General features: G+C 41.8%; 1 protein-coding gene across 31 annotated transcripts in view; it reads right to left on the bottom strand.

The window, feature by feature from the left end:
- RBFOX1 (RNA binding fox-1 homolog 1) overlaps positions 1-25,737 on the bottom strand; it is a 1,496,801-nt gene that overhangs the window by 489,943 nt on the left and 981,121 nt on the right. For 27 of the 31 annotated variants that reach the window (XM_080981485.1, XM_080981488.1, XM_080981483.1 and 24 more), the window contains one exon: positions 6,284-6,325. The exons of the other annotated variants lie outside the window; for them this stretch is intronic. In XM_080981485.1, coding sequence (XP_080837611.1) covers positions 6,284-6,325 — 42 coding nt within the window. The remainder of the gene's footprint in view (positions 1-6,283; positions 6,326-25,737) is intronic. 31 annotated transcript variants of the gene reach the window in all.

Here is a 25,737-nt window from a genome sequence, read left to right as displayed (position 1 = left end):
TATCTTGCAAAAATGCACCATTGTGCAAAAGATAACTCTCCCTCATAATTGGTTTGCTGAAATTTGTTCAAGTTCCAACAATGCCACTGGGAAAAAAGACACTACGTCATGGTATTTTTATGGGGGTGGGGGGCGTGTTTTGAATTGGCAGCCTGCTGGCCACTGATCACCACCATTGTTGTGGCAACAGAGCAAGAGAGTTGAAACTACAAAAAAAAAAAAAAAAATTGCTTTTTACGAGGAAAAACTTTCTGCATCCAAGAATTCAAAAAAAAATTTCTTCCAGCTCTTTCAAAAAAATTAATTTCTTCCCACTCATTTATGAAACCCACTCAGTGCTGGATTTACCTATAAGCTAAACAAGCTATAGCTTAGGGCCCCACTCTCGGGGGGGGGGGGGGATTAAAGAAGAAAAAAAAACCTGGATGTACATTTCCAAAATCTAAGATAAAAAAACAAATAAAATAAAACCTACATACAGCAACAGTGTTTTGTGTTGTATAGGCTCCTATGATGTAAGTAATGGGCCCCACCTGCTCCTTAAAATATTATGGTCCATAAATTACCATATAGCATATATTCAACACACAAAAACCAGCGACAATTTGTTATTGACAAAGGACAGCTGGACAAATAAAGGGCCCCATTACCTTCAGTAGCTGAGGGCCTCATCAAACCTAAATCCGGCCCTGAACCCACTGGTGGACCTTGGGCCACACACTACTTCTCAGCCTAACTTACCTCACAGGGTTGTTTTGATGATGAAACGTGAAGGGAGTGAACCAGGTACATGACCTTGAGTTCCTTGGAGAAGGGGGTGGGATATAAATGTAATTAAATAATTATAATATTTTTTAAACAAACAAACAAAAAAAATCCCACACACACAGGAAGTAAGTGTGCACAACTAGCCCAAAGGGAGATAATTTTTCCACATGGCTCTCAACGAGGTGGCTCTTTTAAGCCGCCATCACACACTCAAAATGAGTCTTGAACAAAAGAAGATTGCATTTTCTGTAAAACTACTCAAGGATCTATGTGCCCCCCCCCCCCCCATCGGCTGTGGCAGGGACCTAATGGGCTGTGGAATTACTGTTCGTGCTATGGCACCCTCTTCAGGCAAAGAAAGGAATAGCAGTGTGTAACATCAGCCCTTGCGATTGTCTTACAGTATGAAGCCTTGCTGCTCAGTGCTCCAGCTTTCAGCTCCAGTTGTGGACCTCAGGAGCTCCAGGGGCTCAGGAACGTTTCCTCCAGAACTAGCTTCTGGAGCTAACAAATGAACCCAAATGTGATCAGACTTAATACAGCTGCTCTTACTTCCCAGCATTAAAAAAAATAAAAAAAATCCTTGGCTTTGTTTGCTATGCTAATGCTCACATTGCCAATTCCGCTGCCATTTATTCACTGATGCAGTTAAGAGGATGGATTGGCAAGCAAAACACTTTTTAAAAGATTATTTTAGAAACAGTTATTTTATGTGGGGTGAGGGGGTGGGGGGGGAGAGAGAATTAGCATAACAGAGTCAAGATACTGCTGAGTAAAGCTTCCCTGCTTTAAATATAGCTGCAGACCTATCTTGACGTAGATAGAGGGTCAAGAGACTGAGATCTATGTGCTTTAATCATCTGTTTCAGAGAGCTGATGAGAATGTGCTAATCGTGCAGTTTTAAGCCAGGGAACATGGCTGCACTTCCATCATGGTTCTCTGCAGTTCCCTAAGTGTACTTTGACTCCTGCCTTTAATACAGGGTTTAGGACATTCTGCCAAAATGTAAACAGACACAGACGTCTCCCCAGAGCACCTATTATTATTATTATTATTATTATTATTATTATTATTATTATACCTCGGGTTACATACGCTTCAGGTTACAGACTCGGCTAACGCAGAAATATTACCTCGGGTTAAGAACTTTGCTTCAGGATGAGAACAGAAATCGTGTGGCGGCAGCGGGAGGCCCCATTAGCTAAAGTGGTGCTTCAGGTTAAGAACAGTTTCAGGTTAAGAACGGACCTCTGGAATGAATTAAGTACTTAACCCAAGGTACCACTGTATTATTATATCACCTATTATTATTTCTGTCATCCATCTCTGGGACATCAATGTTCCTTCTCTTTTCCAAAAGTGGAACTGGAAAAAGCCTGCCATTTGGGTGGGGTACAGAGAATGTAACTAATTTTGCACCCCTGTTTTGCCACATCTTAATCTTACACTTGTGACAATCTTACAGCTTTTGGTCTGGAGCCGGAGAACAGCAGATGAATACTTATCTGGAGATGTCAATACTTATCTGGAGATGTCAATACTTATCTGGAGATGTCAAGATTTTCCTCCGTTCCTCTACATGTTGTGCAGTGTTTTGTATGTGCCCTTACAATATCCAAGCACAGAAATACGAACACCGTGATCTGCACTTTACATCAACTCTGATGGCCCAGTTTTGATCACAGTACCCTGTGCTGGTAATGTGCCATTCATTATTTACTGGAAGGAGCCAGTGATGGAAACTCGAGGATGTAGAAAAATAAGAGCTGTGGGAAGCATCCAGTGTTTCTTGGGGTTCTGCAGATCCAATTGCTATGCCAGCAGATACTTGGAAAGCAGGGAGATAAAGCAACAAATGGGGGGGGGGGCTCATATAGATACATCATCATCATCATCAGTGGTAGTATTTATTAAATCTTACTACCACAAAAGCCACATGTTTACTATTATTAATTAGTATTTCCATTTGTAGTGCTACTACTACAAAAAAGAGAAGGCATAGAAATGTGTAATTTATTATTATCATTACTGCTTCCTACTACTGCTGCAAAAAGTAGGGAAAGCCATATGGATATGTTGTTGTTGTTGTTGTTGTTGTTGTTGTTACTACTATGACTATTGTTATTATTACCATTGCTATTACTATTTCTATAAAAAGAAAGGAAAGTCATAAACAGATGCTGAGGAAGAAGAGGATTTTTATCAACTGTGGTCGCCTAACAAAGATGGATTTTTGTTTTGAACAAAAAATCCTCTGTGGTAGTTTGATGAATGCTTAGCATCCATAGATGAAAACAAATGATAAACTGACCCTAACACCAGCCAATTAAGAAATTACTGGGATGAGATGCTTAATTTTTTTTGGGGGGGGGGGCAGGGGGGGGACTGGAATCCTGGAACAAATGAAAATATTCAAGAATGGGAATTCTGGGAGGCCATCACACATTACAGTTAAACATGTACACCTAAAGGTGTGGAGTGCAGATAGGGATGGTTTCACACACTTCCAACTCACAAGGGCAGTGAGTGACTGCACACTCCACAGAATGCCTCAGCTAATCTCAGCTCTCCTAAGAACCCCACTGGATCAAACCATGAATGTTGGAAGACACACAAAAGAAAGTACTTATTTATGCAGCACATAGTTTATCTATGGAACTCACTCCCACAAGGGGCAGTGATGGCCACCAACTTGGATGGTTTTGAAAAAGGATTAGTCAAATTTATGGAGAAGTCCATTGATGGCTACAAGCCATGGCGGTCAAAGCTCTGCCTCCACTGTTATGTACTGAAGTTCTCACCCTGGGCCAGCAGGGGGATACTGTAGATAGTTATGCAAATAAGGGATCAAAAGTGACGTTCAGTGATTGGATAGTTTTAGAAAGTTGTTACAGTTACGTTGTACTGGAGCTCTTTATAAGCAGGCTGATTGAACCATTCAGTTCAGTTCTGTCCTGGCCTGTGAATAAACAAGAGCTGTATGAAGAATCGCCGTGTCATCTGATATGTTCACCCACAACTTAACATCCACGACTGCAGGCAAGGCTTATGAATACCACTTGCTGGATATCACAGGGCAAGAGAGCATTCTTGTGCAGAATACAGAAGGGTATGTAAATATATGTAGGAATTATTTTTCCTACAGAATTATTGCTTCTGCCACCACACCCTCTAGCATACAGGCCTCAGAAGGTTGCCCAAAAGGAAATAGTGACCTCAGGCTGAATTCACTTCCCTTCCACATCATAGTTACAGGGTCTCATGAGTACATAGGGCTGAGGCCATACCTCTGCCTGAAATCTTGGGAGCTGGTGCAAGTTGAGGCAGATGGAACTTGTCTAGATAGACCAACAATCCAAATCCATAGACCCATGCGAAGTTATTTCATCAGTTTAAACAAGAACATTACAGCTGTGACAAAGCCAAGGCTTTTGGTTAAAAAGTCTCAGCCTTTCAGGGAGTTGAAACACAAGTTGAAGACAGGCTTCTGGGGTATGTCATTGTGCTTTTTATAGCTTTATGAATTACAGCTTATTTCTACCTAAGGCTGTGATCCTAAGCTGCTTCACAGCCTTAAATAAGCGGGTATGATTCATGTTTCAAAGTCTGGGTCCCCCCCCCCCATCCTCAGCCACAATGTGAAATGAAATAGGAAGAACACACACAACAACCACTGCCACCACACGCACACGCACACACGTTGTGTGTTTCCTCCAGCATTTTCTAGGTGCTGCAGCATAGGGCATTGAATTCAGTGCCACAAGACCCCTCCATAAAACAAGGAAGCAAGATGAGATTCAGAGGATGGGGGAAAATAAAACATGCCAGCGAGAAATGTTTTTTTAAAGCACATCTTGGGACTAGATGCAGAAGATATAAAATGGAAGTGGGGAGAGGGTGATTTGGAATAACATCACTTGCAGCAGGGGTGAGTATAATAGGAAGAAGGGAGCTCAGGGTATAGATGAAAGGGAAGGGCTTATTCAAAGGAGGAATCTCAACAAGGCTCTTTTTTAGCTGGTCTTCATCTGAAAATCTTTGCCTTTTATTACCTGACTCTCGGTCCAGCCTGGCAGAGCACAATACAGGTGGAATTACATTTGCGAAAGGAAGCCTTCACCAAGAATTTTTGCTAGCAAACATGAGTGAAATAGCAAGTGGGGGAGATTGCCTGCCTCCCTGTTCAAAGCATGGGGATGTATACAACCAAGTTATACTCAAAATAGACCTCTGGAATTTATGAACCCATGTTAGGCATATCTAGTAATTTTCATGGCTCTGAGTACTGCTAGCACTGGATACAGCCATTGCATTTATATGCCTTGCTCTTGGAATGGGAGAATGATGCTGACCAAGGAGGTAGAGTCAATTGTAAGATGACCCCAACACACACACACACACACACACACACACACACACACACAGTACAACCAGTGACAACACCAGAAAAACATGCGGGGGGGGGGGGAGAAGAAGCAAAATATATTTCTAAGAGAGCAAGTAAGAAAAATAACAGCATACATTAAGAGAAGTTCAGAAACGGGAGAGGAGTTGGGGAAAACAGCTTCTGGTTCAGGAGGGCTCTTCCTTCCCCATGAGAGCAACCTGTATTATTATACTGGTATCTTATTAGTCGCTTTTTATTATTATTACAAAATAATTCAAAGTGATTTACAACAATAAATAAACAACACATGCATTAAAACCAGCATAGAACAAATCAGAATATATATATATATCTAAAATTCTCATGTTTAAAAGGTAGGAATAAATGATTCCAACAGCTGAAGAAGGCCACAGATAATTAAAAGTTAAAAGCCTGGTGGTAAATGTGTGTGATAAGTAAATAATAGAACGAATGAATGGATAAATAAATAAATATTTTCTTGTCTCCTGTCTCCTCAGGTAAAGGCTGGAAGTCACATTAACCAAATTCCGGATATTCACTGCGGCATGTATAAATAATAAATGGATATCAACAAGACCTCCCTCAGCAGAGATGATGAGAAACTACAATTTAGTGGTAGAGTGGATACTCAGTGGGTTCCTTTGCAAAAAAAATAAAATAAAAAATTGGGAAGAGTTTATGTTTGCTTTAGCAGATGATAAAATAAGACTTTTGTGACCCTGCTGTCATCCAAACAGAAGTACAACCTGACTCTCACTAGAAGATTTTCAATTCTGTACAAAGCTCACCCTTCTCACAACATGAGAAATCAGTTCTTGTTCTCCTTTCTAAGGTTGTATTACAAAATCTGCCTACCCACAATACCCACCCTCGAAATAATATACTCCCTCTTAATCAAACTGAAAACAAAGTCTATGCTTTATAATACCGTACTTGATTACCTCTGATCAGTGCCAAGCATGGGACCTTACATGTATTAAATACACCCTTGAGTTAAAAACACATACACACACAATACAGAACCATTTCTTCAACAGAGGTCCTTTCCAATAACAAGGAACAATACACCAATTGCCCAAAAGGATTTTGCATATTGTTACACTTACCCTTAGTTGACCTCTTTCACAACTCATCTGCTGTCTTGAAAGCTACAAGGAATTAAGAGAAGGGGGAAAACAGTTAAAATGGTAGGTCTTCAAAGACTGAAATTTGCAAGGATTACTGGCATGTTGCCTGTAAACAACATGAGAAAGATGAGCAGACAGGCCAAAAGAAAGCCATGGTGGCAGAATGAAATTTAGGAGAGAAATCTGGGTCCTGATCAATCCAGAATGGGAGCTCATGGAGCTGAAAAGTGAAGGGGGAGACGAAAAGGTTAGAGGTAGTAGATCTAACATGCCTACTGATATCATAACCACCAAGATCCAGACTTCAGAACTCCAGTCCCAGCTGCTGTAAAATCTATTCTGGAACAACGAATCAAAGATATTGATTGCCAATATTTTATATCCAATGCCCACAGAACATGCTCACAAACATATACTGGTTTAATTTTAAAATTTACTGGATATGCTACATATCTATATAATTTTACTATCCTCAAAAATCACCATGCCTTTTTTAGGGCCAGATTTAACTGCTTACCTTCCGCAAGGGTGTTATAAAGTATCCCATATGATGATTATTTTATGTCCCCATGGGAGAAGTACAGTGGTGCCTCGCAGGACGAAATTAATCCATTCCGTGAGTCTCTTCGTCTTGCGGTTTTTTCGTCTTGCGAAGCACGGCTATTAGCGGCTTAGCGGCTATTAGTGGCTTAGCGGCTTAGCGGCTATTAACGGCTTAGCGGCTATTAATGGCTTAGCGGCTTTAAGAAAAAGGAAACAAACTCGCAAGAACTCGCAAGACGTTTCGTCTTGCAAAGCAAGCCCATAGGGAAATTCGTCTTGCGGAACGACTCAAAAAACGGAAAACTCTTTCGTCTAGCGAGTTTTTCGTCTTGCGAGGCAATCGTCTTGTGGGCACCACTGTAGTCAAAAGTTTGAGTCGTGTCTTATTTGTAAGTAATATTCCTGCAGAAGAACCTAATAGACTACTTTGCTTCTGGCCCCACATCCCTTATGATGAAAGACCCTACTAGGACAGTGGAATGGCACCTGGAATATTTATTGGCTGACAAAAAAACAAAGTAACAACAGAGTTAGTGGCCAAGTTTCTCTTCTTTGCTCAAAGGTCTTGTAAGATGATTCAAATTGCAATTGGAATGAGAATGTATTTAGCAACCTGTATTTCATGTTTCATCTTTTGTATTGTGAATTTGTGAGTGTTTTAGCCTTAGTATTGCATTGTATTTTAAAGACGTGTATGTTTCAATGCTTATGTTTTTATTATCTGTGTATGCTCTGATTTAATGAGTCTGTGACTGTACAATAAATGATTGATTCCCAGTCACCATGTTTCTGATAGCTATGTTAGCAAAGTCACTTAAAGTCGGGCAGCGATCATTTTGTGCATCTTCAATTGGTGTGTGACAATTAATGCATGGGTAGTTTGGACCCAGACGAGGGAAGAATGAGGGCGGGGGCAGAACAGGGTGGGCTTATGCACGCTCTATCAATGCATGTGGGGGCTAGGAAAGCAACCCCTGCACAAATTGGGGGTTGCCTGTAATACAAACAAAGTCCAAAGGAAAAAAGAAAATCTGGTGTCACTTTACTGAGGAAACTGAACAAAGAGAGTGTATAATTCATCCCCACCCTGAGGCTCCTCACCCTCAATTTAATAGCTTGATTTCACATTTGCATAGTTGAGATTTGAAAGGCATCTTGCTCCAAGTATATAAAGATTCAACTAAGCATTGACCTTTCTCAGATCAACTTCCTGGTGTTCCGGAGAACTCACTGTTCTCTGCTTTCAGTTGACTTCTACTATAGGCTGGTTTCACAAAGTTTTAGCCAAAACCGTTTGGGCTCCCAGACCAATTGAATTTTATTAAATGTTGCTTCATAGAACCTTTGGAATAATATTTCCTTATTATTCAGCACTCTCCTCCTCTCCTTAGCTAGCTAGCTACCTAGCCAGCCAACCAGTTTGCAGTGCAGAATGTCTTTCTTGACATTTTATAAAGATTAGCACTGAACACACAAAACTATTGCAATTACCTACCTTGCTGATCATCATTAGCTTTAGAAGTGTAATCAATATGGTACCTTTTCCCATGATGATCACATGGCAAATGTAATTCAGAGACAAAATCAGATTCTGGTGTATCCAGTGATAAGAACTATTTTTTTAAAATAATAATTTCTATTAAGTTTTCAATTTTACATTTCAAAATAAACATTTTACAAACTTTAAGATATACAGTGACTTCCCTTCTACTTCCATGGTTTATTTTACATATCATACATTCCTGCATATTTTACTATAACCATTCAAATCATTTTTTCCACTTTTCCACCCGTCAGAAATTATTTACCCTGTTGAATTGATCTTAGTGCTGCCAGCATTTTCAGCTGTATACGGTTACCGTATTTTCAATATATTCAATAAATGTTTTCCAATCTTCTTTAAACCTATGTTCTTTTTGCTCTCTTATTTTATGTGTTAAATCTGCAAGTTCTGCATATTCGGTCAAATTAAGTTGCCAATCCTCTTTAGTTTGGACCTTGCTCACTTTCCATTTTGGGGCTAACAAAACACGGGCTGCAGTTTCTGCATACATAACCTTTTCCTGACACCTAGGAATTTCTGTCTAACAAAAAGAACTCTGGTTTTTTTTGGGGGGAAGTAGTTTTAAACTCCCCCCCCCCAATTCATTATATATCATTTCCCAATATACTTTTGCCTTTTTACATGTCCACCCACATGTGAAAAAAGGTTCCCTCTGCTTCTTTACACTTCCAACACATATCTTATTCTGTTTAGCCAACCTACTCGGAGTTAGGTACCATCTATGAATCATTTTCAAATAATTTTCTTTCACTGAATAACATGCAGTGGATTTTGGGTCACTTTTCCAAAGTTTCTCCCAGAGCTTAAGATCTATATTGTGTCCTATATGTCGGGTCCTCCATCATGGAGGGCATGTGTTGCGGTGAGATCACCAGCAACTACCTCCCTGTTGTGGGGCGGGGCTGTTTGGATGGCTGCAACACCCCATTGGTTGCCCCTCTATTGCTTGGGCAGAAATTTGGTCAGTTGGGTTGGCTATTGGCTGCTGGGGGGCTACTTAAGCAGCTGCACGTCGCTGGAGAGTTTCACTTTCTTGTGACGTGCAGCAGATCACGCGCCCTCCTCTCCCTATATTTAGGGTTGTTCTTATACCTGTCTAGAGGTCGTCTGTTTTGGAGCAGGGACCCAGCAGGAATTTTGCCATTTGGCTGATTGGCTGGTGCCACTTGGTTTTTGCCTACCGTGTAGCAAATTGTCACAACTTTGTAAGGTTGCTGGTTAGGCATTTGGTTCAATGTTTTGGGGAGGAGACGTGGTGGGCTGTGCCTGCCCCTCCATTGCTGCTGCTAGGGAATTCTGTTAAAGGAATCCAGGGGCTCGCCTTGCTTTTGTCTGAACCCTGTCAAGGGGCTAGGGCCATGCCAGAGCCCCTGGGAGCATCTGGGGTGAGCTGTGAGATCGAAGGAGTTCTTGCTCCCCCAAGATGCTTTCTCTTACTGACATATGGTGGTGCCCAGTGTCAGTCCTGTTCCTGCCACCGTGCAGGTTCAGGTAGTCTGGAACCAATGCCTAAGCTACCACTCACATGCTGTGACCAATAAAGTTGGTCGTGGGGATTCAAACCGCCGACCTTCTGATCAGCAAGCCCAAGGCTCTGTGGTTTAGACTACAGCACCACCCACGTCCCGGGGAGTAAATCCCATTGTCTTGAATTTAATTTTCTTCTGAGTAGCAGTGGAAGCTGATCCATAAGTGCAAAAGGGGTGCTGCCCCACCTACGTCAGTCTGCCTTCAACCAGCCCCCGCCTGTACCTGCCTGCCTGCCTTCTTCCATTCTACCAGTTCAGGCGGTGTGGCACAGCCTGACAGCTTCCTCCTCTTCAATCTCAGTGTACCTCCTTGTAGAACTCAGCAACAACAAGCCTTTTAAGTTGAGATCTTTTCTCAGTCTGCATCTGCATTTATTTATTTATTTTTAATTTAAAGATGCTTTTATTGTTTTATCACTTGATGTTTACTACCCTGGGCTCCTTTGAGAGGAAGAGCAGGATAAGAAAGGGGGGAAAGAAGCCAAACAGTGGGGAGGCTTAGGGCTAGCCTAGAATGAATTGGCTCTACCTGTCATGGGCTTTGTCTCCACCTACTGGTTGATCTCCCTGTCTTCTGTCCCACCAGCCCCAATGGGCTCCAGCCACCGCTGCTGAGTAGATATGCATAGACTTGCGTAAGACAAACCCCTAACCTGACCCTTTTAGACTGAGGAGCTGTGACTGGATCTGAAATCTTTGGCTCATGTCTTCTACAAAGCTATAGTTGCTTTAGGTTCCATTTGTAAGGTACCTTGGATGTTTTAAATATTGTAAGGCACAGTAGAAATGTTCCAAGCAAAACAAAACAATTATTTTAAGCCCTTCAAATCAGTACTATCAATTATATAACTATTAGTATTTATCATATTTGTAAGTTGCTTTCCTCACAAAAGTGACCCAGTGTAACTTCCGAAAAAAATACTATACTGATGTTAGTGTTAGTGATGCTAATATTAGTGTCACATCAGTGATACAAACAAAACCAATAAATATCTAAGAAGCACATCCAGACACATAAAATATGGGTATTACAAATCCCACTCCATTAAAAGAGACCACAAATTTTTGAAACCCTTCAAAGTAAGAGCCACAAGCCCAGGTAACAAGGAAAGCTTTTGCCTGGTGCCTAAATGTAGATAAAGATGGTACCAGGGAAACCTTCCTGGGGAGAACATCCCAGAAACAGGGAACCGCCACTGAAAAGACCCATTATCGTGTCTTTCCATGGAGAGAGAAGGGCCTCAAATGACAATCAGGGGGCCCATGTCAGTTCATGTGATATGGTGTCCTGAGCCGTACAAGTCTTTATAGGTCAAAATCAGCACTTGGAATTGAGCCCAGAAACATTGGTAGCCAGAACAATACTGTCAGAACTGATGCTATATGGTCAGACCATTCTGCCTAGTGAACAATCTGGCCACTAAATCCAGCACCAGCTGCAATTTCCAAATCATCTTCAAAGGCAGCCCTATGTAGGTCACCTGAGTGTAGACAACAGAAGTTAGGCTATTCCTGTCCAGATGGTGTACCAGCTGTAGCTGATAGACGGAACTATGCCACCAAGACTGCTTGAGCCTCAAACAGCAACAATGGGTCATTCTAGAAGTGCACCCAAGCTGCTCTATCAGAGGGAATCTAACCCAATTCAGAAGAGGTCACATTCCATTCATCTGGTCTAGGGAACCACCCAATATCAGTGACTCAATCTTGTCTGGACTAAGCTTTCATTTATTGGCTCACATCCAGTCTGTTACAGAGGCACATCCACTGCCACATCTATCAAAGGGCCTTGTAACCATTTTTTTCAGCCCCAGCACCACACCACCTCATTGGCAACCTTCCAAAGACCTGCATATCATTGGTGAGTAGAGTCAAAGGCAACAGTGGGTGCTGCAGCACAGATGACTCTTACCTCTCTACAGGACGCTACATTAAAAAAAGGTAAAGGACCCCTGACAGTTAAGTCCAGTCGCGAACGACTCTGGGTTTGCGGCGCTCATCTCGCTTTACAGCTGAGGGAGCCGGTGTTTGTCTGCAGACAGTTTTTCTGGGTCATGTGGCCAGCATGACTATGCTGCTTCTGGTGAAACCAGTGCAGCATACGGAAACACGGTTTACCTTCCCACCGGAGCGGTACCTATTTACCTACTTGCACTTTGACGTGCATTTGAACTGCTAGCCTAGCAACAGGGGCAGGCTTTGGTCTTTCAAATTTCAGCGGTACCCTGTGCAAGGCCAAAATTTGGTGCCTGCTACCTTTCGCCTTCCATTTTGCTCTATTCACTATGACATAGTTGTGATGCCCTACAGCGCCCCCTAGGCTCAGCATCCAGTGTGGCAGAGCTAGTCACACTGCCCTAAATCTGTCTCTGCTAGCAAAGGGCATTAACACAGCTCAAGGACATATTTCAGCTAGGCAAAATTACCTGGGGAAGGTGCAAGCAGGGCCTGGTGAAGACTGTGGCCTGGGATAAGTGTGATAAGCCAACTGAGAATCCCAAAGGGATGTGTTTGGGCCCTGGGCTTGAGGTTCCCCAACCCTACTGTACAGATATATCTCATTGATTTGATTTTATTTTTTAATTTAAAAACAAACAAACCTGAATTGCAACTATGCTTTAATAGTATTAAATAAAATCATTAACAAGGGCAATGAGTAGCAACTCTTTTTTTTAAAGTCAGGGTATTTTAAACACCATCTCCAAGAGGAAAGTCAACCTTCAAACTTTCTAAACGTCCAGAGCTGTAGGTGTAGATCTGAAGCATTTACAAAAGAGGCAACAGAGGAATGAGACATGCATTCCAAGGGAGATGGTAGGATATCAAAAATGCCCCAGTTCAAATGAAGGGTGTGTGAGGTGATGGAGAGAAGGGGAAGTTATGGATTATCTGTCATCCCTTGCAGCTCCCACAGACCATCTCTCTACACAATAAGCAAAAATATCTTACTTTAAAAACAGCAACAAAAAGATGATCTGGGCCCCAGAAACGTGTGTTTGTGTTTATTAAAAAAATACCTACTGAAGCTCACTAGGAAACAAATGCTCAAGGTTCTTGATAACAATTTTCACCCACTGATTTTGATACCCAGGGTTTGTTTATGGCTGGTGGTTTTGAAAAGTGTTCTGGGGACCATTCAGAGTTCCTCAAAGCTCTCTGATGGGAAGGTCAGTCACGGCAAACTTTTTTTTCCCCTGAAGGTCAACTTACACCCCACAAAATTCCCTGCAATGGGCAGCCATAGAGGGAAGTGTTGGGTGTGATCTAGGGCGCAGCATTTTTTTCATGGTATGGTGAAGACCTCATGTGAGCTGAATGCACAGCCTTGGCACATACTACAGATCCGTCCACAGTAGACATAGGTTAAATAAAAAATATGTACAAGAATTCTATCGCACACCCAATCCAAATTCGGAAAGTTGAAATCAGAAATTAGCTAACTATCAACTAACTATTATACTGCTGGAGGAGACTATTGAGAGTCCCGTGGACTGCAAGAAGATCAAACCTATCCATTCTTAAGGAAATCAGCCCTGAGTGCTCACTGGAAGGACAGATCATGAAGCTGAGGCTCCAATACTTTGGCCACCTCATGAGAAGAGAAGACTCCCTGGAAAATACCCTGATGTTGGGAAAGATGGAGGGCACAAGGAGAAGGGGACGACAGAGGATGAGATGGCTGGATAGTGTTCTCAAAGTTGCGAACATGAGTTTGACCAATCTGCGGGAACAGTGGAAGACAGGAGTGCCTGGTGTGCTCTGGTCCATGTGGTCACGAAGAGTTGGACACGACTAAATGACTTAACAACAGCAACATTATGGAGAGTCATATTCTTAATTGCTTGCATAAGCTTGACAGAATAGAAAAGTTTTCAGTATGTGTTTAAAAGTCAAAACAGAAAGTGACTGCTGAATCTGTATTAGCAAGAGTACTCCACAGGACAGAACTGATGCTACTGAAAGCTCAGTTTCTTCTTCTTGCCAAATGAGCCTTGCCAACCCATGGAAGGGCCTACAATGCTCCTGCAGATGATCTGAGTGGTTGAGCAGACAGTCTCTGGGGTTCACTGAACCTAAGGTGTTTGACCTAAGAACTTTGAAAATTAATAGAAGGACCTTGAACCCGGCTTTGTAGCAGATGAGCAATCAGTGTAAATGTTTTAACAGTGGCGCCACAGTGGCCAGGTGCCCCCGTTTCTCTAGCTGCCACATTCTGCACCAGCTGGAGCTTCTGAACCAGGCCCAAGGGCTTTCAAATTTTAAGGTTCTTGCTTGTGCATTGGCAGCCACATCTGTACCTGCCACATGCCAGATACCACACATGATTTCAGGTATGGAGCAGGTAGGCGTGATTTGGGGGAAATGGCTGGCGGTGATTCACCCCTGACTTGTGTGGGGAAAACATCAGAAAGTGTGTTTCCCACACAGGAACGTGCTACATGAGGGGAGTGATAACACTCAAAATGTGATACAGCTCCCTCCTATTGAAACTGTATAGCCCAGAATTCCACCACTTCAGCAAAATTCCATACATTGATATTTCATCCAAGGCAGCATATTTGTGGGTCCCCAGATGGTCTCCCAGTTGTAAACCTGCTTAGCTTCAGCAAGGTGGCGGCCTCATGTGCCTTCAGACCACCTGCTGTGAAGTGAGGAGGTCCCACGTGGGTATGAAAAGTCCATTTCCTCGTGGGCTGTTTTCATCTCTTATTCTACAGGCAGTAAAGCAAACCCTGAATAGTGGTCGGTATGTGTATTTCATATCAGGGACTTGAGTGAGTGTCAGGGGTCTAGTAAACATTTCCCTGGCACACTTTCCCATTACCAACCCCAAGAAGTAATGGGCAAATGTGTTAATTTAGATTTATTTCGGTTATGAACATTTTCACGTCAGTTTGCAATTTTATCTATCTAAAAAGTTCGTATGGAAACTCATTTTGGGATGAATTTATCTTAAACTGTATATTTTGACTAAGGCACACATTTTTCCCAATGCTGTTTTGCCTAACATTATTTTTTCCCCCAAATAAATTCCCCTTAATGCATTTTTGCATTTTTTTTGTGGGGGTTTTTGTTGTTGTTGCAAAAATACACCTTTTTATGACACTAAACTTGAATATAAGCATTTTATACCCATATGTGGCTAGACAAATACATTATAAAATTCAGAGAAGTATATCATTTTTTTAAGGCTGGCTTTGTTTTGGTTCACATATTGTTTTGGAAAGTGTACTGGTTCTACCTTAAATGTGAACTGAATTTAATTCTTGTCCCACTGCTCCATCCCTACTCTATGTCAGGGACTGGAATGGAGAGGCAGAGGGATGGTGGGGATGCCCCACCCCTTCTCCTGTAGCTGACAGGGAGCAGAGAGACATTACCGAATCACAGCCAAGCTATGAGGGAGATAACAAAGCAGAGACATGTGAGCAGCCAAGCTATGCAGAGTTAGGAGAAGTAAGGGAGGGGTTACAGCAGCCAGCAAACACTTCAACAAACAACATAGAGGATCCTCTGTCCCCTAGGACGTGACAGTCGTTGAGGGTACAAGAACAATGTACGCAGATACATTTGTCAATGGGAGGCTTCCGTAGTGGCTTGTGCTGTTGGGGAAGGTGGAAGAAGGAGGAGCCAGAGTAAGTAACTCCATCATGGAGGAAAGACTGAAGTTATTTGTCTGTTACCACATTGACTGAATAAATCATAAGTAAAAGTTTCTTGTTTCCTCCTGGCTCCTTGAAACCATTGGAAGGGGAGAGAGGGAATTCCTCAGGCCTGACACTCTAGAGCTGCTAGGACCAGGGCTTTTTTTTTTCCCAGCCAGAACTCAGTTCTAGCACCTTTCAGGTGGGCACCATTGCCATTATAAGAGAACGAGGGAGGCGTTCATGGTGACTTCTGGTACCTCTTTTTCTGGGGGGAAATACCACTGGCTAGGACAATGTTTAGATGTCCCAACCATGTGAGCAGAGCCGGAGCACATGGGTACCATTTAGATGGGAGAGCCAACATGGTTGGATCATTAAAACACTGCAGGGGCAGTTACCAGTAGTGACATCTGCTTGGGTGAGCCAGGGGAACCAGGACACTGCATCTTGCTCTGCCCCACAGACTGCTACTGCTAAGAATCATTGATTAATTTGATCTCTGTGGATTCGAATGTGATCTGACCTGATCTACAACTCCAAAAAGTAATGTGCTGATGAAACACAGTTCTCCTCCTCCTTCACTACACCAAATTTTACAATGTGGGTTAAAAAAAGAAATACATATAAAATGTGTATGTCATGATAAATTACTTTTAGAGCTTGAGAGACAATACATTTAGAAATTGGTATTAGAAAATATGTTTAGAAAATTTGTCTACAAATACACGGGTGGCGCTGTGGGTTAAACCACAGAGCCTAGGATTTGCTGATCAGAAGGTCAGCGGTTCAAATCCCCACAACGGGGTGAGCTCCCGTTGCTCGGTCCCTGCTCCTGCCAACCTAGCAGTTCAAAAGCACGTCAAAGTGCAAGTAGATAAATAGGCACCGCTCCGGCAGGAAGGTAAATGGCGTTTCCGTGCACTGCTCTGGTTCACCAGAAGCGGCTTAGTCATGCTGGCCACATGACCTGGAAGCTGTACGACAGCTCCCTCAGCCAGTAAAGCGAGATGAGCATCGCAACCCCAGAGTCGGCCACAACTGGACCTGATGGTCAGGGGTCCCTTTCCCTTTTTACATATTCAGATATGTATGGCAAGAATTTGCAGCACATGGCACCAATAGCTGTGCTGCCTTTGTAACAGCCCTCATAGCTAAGGAGCTGGGTAGAGGAGAAAGAGAAGAGAAGTGTGACATTGGAAAAGGAGTGGGGAGGACCCAAGGCGAGAGGGTCATCAGCAAAAGTTGGCACAGCTGAAGCAGGTCCTGGGCAAAGTGAATGGGAGCTTTGAGCTGCAAAGGGCAAAAGGCGGAAAGGGAGAGTGAGAAGGATAAGAGATAAGAAGAGCGCTTTATCTTTTATTTTTTGTAATTTTTAAAATTGTTGTATTAAATTATTTCAAACATCTGTGATTCCAGGATATATAATGTGTTCTTTAACACAAAGGAGTTGGTTTGAAACAAAGGCGAAGAACAGAATCTTTGGCTTGCAGCCCTATTGGAAAGCTAGAGAAGGTCTCTTGATGGCTCAGTTGACATCTTGGTTTGTAATTTGGATAACAATAAAAGCTAAGCATTAGGAGATGTGTTTAGCGTCTTATTTAGGCTAAATAAAATATGGTACCAAATATGAACAAAAACTTTCAGCCGTTTCACAAAATGCTTGGTTGGTGTAAAAATCAAGAAGTAATTTCAAAGCACTCAACCAGCACCAAACCTGCTCCCTCTCTCTCACTTTTTGTTGTTGTTTCATTTGCTAAATGTGCAACTTAAAAGAAACCTTGGCAACCCCTGAGCACTTAGTGGAAAATATAAATAATGTATCTGTAATATGTAAACCCGTCCAGATAAACCAATGGAACTGAAAGCCATAACATATTTAATTTATGGCTGGGAGACTTGAGAGATGAACTTTGAGCATGCCCAGCAATCTTGAAGTACTTTCACTTCTTAACCCTAAATGACCTTTGTCATGTCGAGGTTGAGCAAAATGTGCTGGATTCTCCCCGCTCTCTTTCTCCCCCTCTTCCCTTCAAAATCACATGTCAACCTAGGTTGTTTAGTGAGGGTCAGTTCTTCCAGATCTCAGACACTGGGGAGGGCTTTGAAAATGATGCTCATCATTTAATAGGGAGGTCAAGGGTTTATTTGCCAGGAGAACCCTTGAAGGACTTCAGCAACAAGCTTTTAAAATGATGGCCATCCTCTGAGACTGTTTTACAATTGTTGAGCTGCTGTGTGCCAGCTTGTTCAAATATGACACATTACAAATGGAACATGGCCTACTAGTGCAAGTTGCTGCCCTTGATTGATCTTTTGGCATGAGATACAAGGCTCGTGGTTGCAACTCCAACACAATGTTGATGTATCAGATTAAGAAACAAATTAAAAAGGGAGAGACCATGTGATGATCACAGCAAGTGACGTATCTAACAGAAAGCAGCCAATATTGCACAGTGAGGGTGCAAAAGAGGTGTTCTGCAGGCAACTGGAAAGCCAGGAGTATTTGCTAACGAAATTGGAATTCAGGGTGAGTTGCAAACTAGGCAAAGCAAACTAGAACAACAATAAAAGAATGGACTAAGTGGCAACTTACATCCTTAAGGCAAGGGGCTGTGTCAGGGGTAGACAATGTGTTACCCTCCACATGGTGATGTGATCTCTGATGTGTGTGGTTCAAGAGCTCTGTTGCACTCATGCATTGTATGTGGGCTTCCCATAGGCATCTGTTTGGCCACTGTGAGAACAAGATGCTGGACTAGATGGGCCTTTGGCCTGATCTAGGAGCAGGGCTTTTCTTATTTTCTTCGACTGCTCTGTATATAAATTAGCAAACACAGAATTAATTCCTCAAGCATCTCTAGCTAATACTCATTGCAGCTGAGGTGCTGGATAAAAACTGCATCTGATGCAGTGGTGCCCACCAACTTTGATGGCTGCAAAAGATCATTAGACAATTTCATGGAGACTAGGTCTACTAGTTATGATTCCTCCATGGTCAGAGGCAGTATGTTTCTGAATATCAGTCGCTGGAAACCACAGATGTGGAGAGTGTTGCTGTGCTCAGGCTTCTAATACTGGGGTATCCGGTGGCCCACTGTGAGGTCAGAATGCTGGACTAGGTGGGTCTTTGGCCAGATCAAGCAGCCAGACTCTTCTTATACACATAGTAAACTAGCAGTTTGGGGGAAAGGCTAGGCCTCTTTTCCCTAAGCATCCGCAGAGACAGAAAGAGTAGGAATATTTGATCTCCCACCTGCAGTCTGAACTGGTACAGCAAGTGACATGAAGACCCGTCTCAGGGTTCACCTTAGTACAAAAATATATATTAGGCCCTGCATATTTCCAGTCTGTGTCAGTTTCACATTTATTTGATCCATTCCATTATGTTTTTGCAAAAACATAATGTATGAAGCCTTTTTATGCATAAAAAATTACATATTGAACAAGTTTCTCACAAACACACATATCAAAAATGCATTTTCCCCCAAATATGTATCCCTATAGATATTCTTATCCTAAAACACACACTTTTTCATTTATTTTAAGTTATTACCACACCTATAGCCCACCTTTCCCCAAAGGCACTCAAAGTGGTATACAGCAGTACCTTGGGTTACAGACGCTTCAGGTTACAGATGATTCAGGTTACAGACTCCGCTAACCCAGAAATAGTACCTCAGGTTAAGAACTTTGCTTCAGGATGAGAACAGAAATCGCGCAGCGGCAGCGGGAGGACCCATTAGCTAAAGTGGTACCTCAGGTTAAGAACAGTTTCAGGTTAAGAACGGACCTCCAGAATGAATTAAGTTCTTAACCTGAGGTACCACTGTACAAGGATCTCCACCCACCACTGCCTCAGGGAATAGCCATACTAAACCGGTAGGACATCTGCCTTACAAGCAGATGGTCCTATTCTGATATATACCGGTACATTATTCCAGGAAGGATCGTGTTTTTGTTTTTAAGCAGAATTAACAAAGAAGGAATTCTACCAACTCAAGTACTCTATGTGCTAACTACAACTTTATTGTTATCAGGCACACCAATAAACCAGAGGCCAGATTTTAACCTGTCTTTAAACCCTTATTTAGCTAAATCAACTCTGAAGTGAGGAGAAGAGCTTGTATCCCACACATCTCAGTGGGCGGGTGGAAGAATTTCACAGGGTATAAGTGTTGGTTTTCATGCAATCTCGGGTTGCTTAGAGAGTGGTTTTTAATACTCTTCAATTTACAAATGTTATGGGGCTCACCGGTGGTGAAAGTGGGTCACTCATCACAGCTTAATTAGGGCTTTGAAACATAATAAAGTAATTTCCAAGTCTGAAGTATATATTCTACAAGATTCCAGAGACTCTTTTTTCGCAAGGCAGAAACAAAGAGGGGGGGGGGATATTTCCACAAGTAATCTTCTAAAAAGAGCCCTGTGTGGTAAAACCTTGAATATTAAGTTTTGTGAGCATGTTACAAAGCAGCAGCCTCCTGAGAATCCTTATCTATGCTTAATATTCAAATAAATACCCCCCTTTTCTTACCTATCACAATAGCTGCACTGTGGTTTATTTAATTTACTTGTACTTTGAAGTAGCATAAGAAACTGTCGGAGAGCAAGATCTATAAATAGTCACTACAGCAACCACAATGGGAATAATGTAATATAAATGCAACAGCATGTACAGAAAAGCTGAAGTATGGTATTGCTTAGCATTCAAGTACTAACCCTGGCTTACCCTGTACACTGTGTATTACTGTTTATTGTGCCATAAATCACTTCTGTTCACCCTAAGCATGTTATTAGTAAAATAAGAGTGTTAAGAGAGATGTTCTAAAGAAATTTCTGAAAATATATGATTGGGGTTGGGGTAGGGGGGAGAGGTTTCTGTGCATCACAAGCTTGGCTTCACCTCCATACAGTATGAGGACCTGTTTTGCATTGGGCAAGAGGAGAGAAAACAGGAAAAATCTCATGGAAGAAAAACACACCTACAAATACAGCAGTGGTGGCGGTGATCATTGAGAATCCCAGCTGGATTTATATGACTGGAATTGCCTCCATGTCCAGCTTTGCTAGTCAAATGCCTTTGGGAAGCTTACAAGTTTAGGGCAAATACTTGCAGTTTTCCCCCCCTTCCAAACAGGCCACCATGGCATTAGGGGTCCTATTGGTGCATATTTCAGTAAGTGCTGCCATAGGAGGCTGGTGCCCATTGGGACCAGTAGGGCAGACAGGGGACGGACAGACTGTAAGTGAAGCCTAAGTCAATGTCAGGCAGGGCCAACTAATCATAGCTACTGATGGTCTAAAAATGACCCCTGACTATTGACCATCATAGCCGGGGCTGCTGGGAATTGTAGTCCAACTACATCTCAAGGGCATCACATTTATTCATGCTCCCCCAAACTAGCCTTCATCAGTTAAGATCCCAAGGTGGTTGACAATTACAGCACAACAATAAAATACAATATTGCATACTACAACCCATTAAAACCTTAAATAATAATAAAAATAGGTAATTTTCATTAAGTGTTCACATTAATGAACATGACTAAGTTAGATCCATTGATTTCAATAGGTCTCCTCTGAATAAAACATATTTGAGTACCGCCTAATAGGTAACTGGTTGTAGCCATCAAAGTTCTACTTCAAGTAAACCCAATTAAATGACTAGATTTAAATTGGTCATGTATTGAGAGAAACAAGATGCTTTACGGGCATTGATGCAGTGAACGCCCTTATCATAAGCTCAAGTTTTATGTATGTGTAAATAAACCATATACAGTCAATCCTTGGTTCTCCAACAGCTTCCTTTTTGAACGTTTTGGCTCCCGAACGCCAAAAACCCGGGTTTTGAACATTTTTCAGAACCTGAACATCCGACCTGGCTTCCGTTTGAGTGCAAGAAGCTCTTGCAACCAACTGGAAGTCACGCCTCAGTTGTCAAACGTTTCAGAAGTCAAACAGTCTTCTGTTCAACAACCTAGATTTGACTGTATCCTAAAGACATAGTCTCCACTGAGTCTCATTTCCAAGAGGAAACATGAACCCTGGATAAATGCCTGGAACCCCTGAAATCTCACACTGCTTGGAAATTAGAGCGGTGTGTAACGCTATGTTCTTAAATTATTGTTGCTATAAAAAAGTGATTGCAGTTTGCCCTGCAATACACACATTTCTGAATAAGGTGGGGAAAAGAAGTGTTTTAGAGCAATTTATTTTCTATAGGCAGAAAACAAAGGTACTCGCTTAGTTTACATCTCCTCCCCACCACCCATACACTTCAACTCAACTATCTCATTACTGTCTGTATTATTAAAGAGAGAAACTATGGATTATGAATTCATGGTAGATTATGTTTTAATGTTCCCCAAACAGAATAATAATTGGTAAAAGAGCTTTTAGTATCAAGCTTCAGTGCACTGGAATGCACTCAAAAGAATGATTTTTATAAATCACACACAGGGCTGGAATGGCATTCTATCAGCACCATGTAGTATTTCTTAATTACTGGCACAAGTTGGGTCCTGCTATGACAATATTTTAAATTGATGGAATCGTACAATGATCCTGTCTGGGTTCAGTCTGGGGTCAGGAATTTGGGCTGGCTGTTTCCAGTGGTTGTTAGAATCAGAACATGGTTGTAAATTAAGTTATAATTTTATTTTATGCATAAGTGGTGTTTATTAAAAATGTCTAATGAGATTCCAGCATAATATAAGGATGGCAGCTTCCCCGCTCCGCCCCCCCCCCCCATACACGCAGAACCCATAAACTATTACTCTTTTCTCCAGTGGAATCTTAAGTTCTTAAGTGGAATCATTCTTCCTCATGTCAAAGTTAGTTGTCATCTTTTTTGAGTGATGAGGAAAGTGTTTTATGTATAGCATATTATTTCTAGGGCTGTTGTGTATAGTGTATTGTTTCTAGGGATGAGACCCAAGGTTCTCATCACCCTGTTTTCTACACATCATCTGGGATATCTAGTGCACTTAGGGGTTCATCATATTATTCCCTAATGGCAATGACGTTTGAGAATGTACTAAAATGTGGGCTTGTATCTCACCTGTTTCCACAGGAGTTTGCATTTTATTTAATGCACTCATGAAATTCATCTGTATTTTATGTGAATTTCTCATAATACCCATATTTATATGTAATTTTGCCTATGTATGTTTCTTCGCAATGCATATATTTCTGCAATGTATTTCCCCTAACACAATGCATTTTTGCATGCCACTTGCGCTTGATATATGTAATATATGATTTTTTGGACACATTACTTGGTTGGAGAACTGCATTGCAAAATGCAGAGCCATGTAGATTTTGAAAGATAAATGCATTTTGCTTCACATCTTTTTTCGGAAAATGCAAATTTGGCAAGTTCACCTTAAAATGCAAACTGATAGGTTTTATCCCCCATCCCTACTCAGGGGCACCCTGTTCTTTAATTTTAATTGTATGCCTTGCACACCTGCCCCAATAGCTCTTGGATTTCCAGTTGTTGGTTGCTGTTTTGTTTTTGTAGATCTGATGAGCTCCCCTCTAAGGCCTCTGATGTGACAAAGAAGATCCAGAAATCCATGGAAAACAGTTAAAAATATGAAGAAAACTTTGTTTTCCAAGGTCAGATATATATCAGCAGTGTGGGAGCTTGACACACTTCCCGACTTGAAGCAACAATATACCTTGACCTCATGAAAACAACAATTTGTAGACATCTATAAAACACCTTTATAAAAAAGCTCTTTGTTCCACTGGCTCACAGGAGCCGAGAGCACTGAATTAGCAGAGGCACAGTATATTTTATGGTGTGTATGCGTGTGCGTGTGTGTTTTGCATGCTAAGATTTGGGTCAAGATTGATTTTATTCCCTCATAGTATTTTATAGCGGCTAGACTGCAATAAATTTCACTTTAGCTGGTGCTGGATTTAAATATTCACATGAAGAAAGAAGGGGAGGAAGGCGATGGGAACACCATAAATTTGGGTTATTTGCGATCATTTTCATTTTACTGTTACACTTGGTAACAAAGCGCTGTATGTTTCACTTAGAGAACTACCCCCCTTGAAAGCCAGGGGAGGCTTTGCAAAGCTGAATGGAGAGGAGATGTACCATACTAACTGGGCACTTGTTTTCATCCTAAAAGCTGCTTGATCAGCCAGGTCTTTGGCTCAAGTCAATGTGAAATCTTAAGGAACCGATTTTGAAAATAAAAAACACTTAACACTTGTATACTGCTTTCAAATGCTCAAATTTATTCAACTGCAGCGTCTAGTTGCAATCTTAAAAACAACTAAGTAAGGAAGGGGTGGTGGAATTTTATTCTGTCCAGGCCACATTCTCTCAAGGGTAATCTGCCAGGGGTCACATGTTGGCAGTGGGCAAGGCCAGAGGAAAAATGCTTGGAGTTTGTTGCAATTTATCTATCTCTTATCTCCCAATTTTTGCTTCCCTTACCCTAACATTATTTTTGCTCCTATCCACCTCCCTGAGAATGCCCCCCAAATATCTAGAACAAGTAATTTAAATTTAAGTAACTTCTATGTGTTCTTTGAAAACCAAAGATCATCCCAAAATGACTCGCAATCAAGGAGCTGATGAGGAGGTCTGCCTTAGGTCCCCAATAACTACTGCCAGTCAGAGTAAACAATACTGGGCTAGATGGATGAATAATCTGACATGGCATAAAACAGTTTCTGATGCCACTGCTAAATCTGGCACATGCTTTAATCTTGCACCTGGAGAAAGAAGGCAACTTTCATTGGGCAATGGAATCCCACATCCTCCACCCAGTATTTCAGTACTATAAATGTAGCAAGATTACATAAGATTACACCTCCTGACAATTGCAAAAATAACAAGGGAGCTTGACAGTTTGGTCCTTGAAACACCCCCTCCCTTAATGTTGCCCACAGTCCCTCTCCTTATTAGGCATCAAAAGGCAGGGGATGGGCTATTTGGAAACACCCCTTCCATGAATCATCTAGGCAGGTGAAATGAACTCTTCCCTTTGAGCTGTACTTAAACCAGGCTGCTGGGGCTCCTTGGAGTGCAGTAAGACCTGCACCAGAAGTTGGAACTTTGTAGTTAACTTCCTTTTTGCTCTGTACTTCTGTATTTAAAGTCTATATTATTCATTTTGCTAAACTGAATTTATTCTTTGCTGAATTGTTGATATTGGCTGCTTACTGCCTTTCCCGGTAAGTAGTGGTTACAGCCCGACACGGCACCTCCTCTCCTTCCTGGCGCACCGCACCATCTTTTCTTGCCCCACAGTCCCCCTCAGCAGCTGTGGGAGGCTCACAGGTTCCTGCCAAACCCATCCGCTCAAACGAGCCAATCTGCAGTGGTCCCAAGGAAGCGTGGTGTGGCAAGCAGACCTGAGGGTGGCAAGCTTCTCTCAGGTCTGCCCATCATCTACTCAGCCCGGCCGACCCCCTACCGCAGCAGCCAGTTGGCTGAGAGCTGAATTTTCTGAATTGTTGATATCTGTCCTATTTGAATTTATTGATATATTTTGTAAACTGACTTCTCTCCCTCAGCTGAAAGTATTTTGATAAGTGAACGTTTGTGGTAAGCCACTTTGTGTCCTGCTCACTGTGGAAAGGTGGCAAATAAATAAACTCAAGCAATCCATCAATTACAGCAAACTAGACCAGGGAGGGTACAGGAAAGCAAATGAATCAAGAACAAGACCCTTTCAGCCCAAACTTGGAGTGTATTATTCACTGTAGCTCATCAGTCCCCCTGGATTATTTAAAACACACATACATTCCAAAGCAAATCCAATATTTATCTCCTCATATTGCAATGTACAACTTCCCAGCTTTTTGAATGTGAGTTGTTCAATGCTTTCATTTACAGAGGTTCACTGAAAATTAATTTTCCCAGGGATAAAAACAAAACAAAACCCTGAACAATTAAGGTCCAGTGTGCATCTCATTTACAGCATAACTGGAATGCAATTTTCATGTATTACATGTATTCCCAAAGGAATAATAGAAAAGAACAAACTTTGGAAGGAGGCAGGTGGTTCAACAGTAGCTCTTTGTAATCCATTCTTTGAACCCTGGCATATCTTTATTTAAGAAGAGGTAAAGGGGTTGTGCATGAAACAATTAGTCAAATGAAGGCTTAAACTGGCATTTTGG

This window comes from Podarcis pityusensis (assembly GCF_964106645.2).
Source record: "Podarcis pityusensis genome assembly, chromosome: 14".
Taxonomy (NCBI): domain Eukaryota; kingdom Metazoa; phylum Chordata; class Lepidosauria; order Squamata; family Lacertidae; genus Podarcis; species Podarcis pityusensis.
Note: the sequence above shows the minus strand (reverse complement) of the source record. Positions and strands in the feature narration are given on the sequence as shown.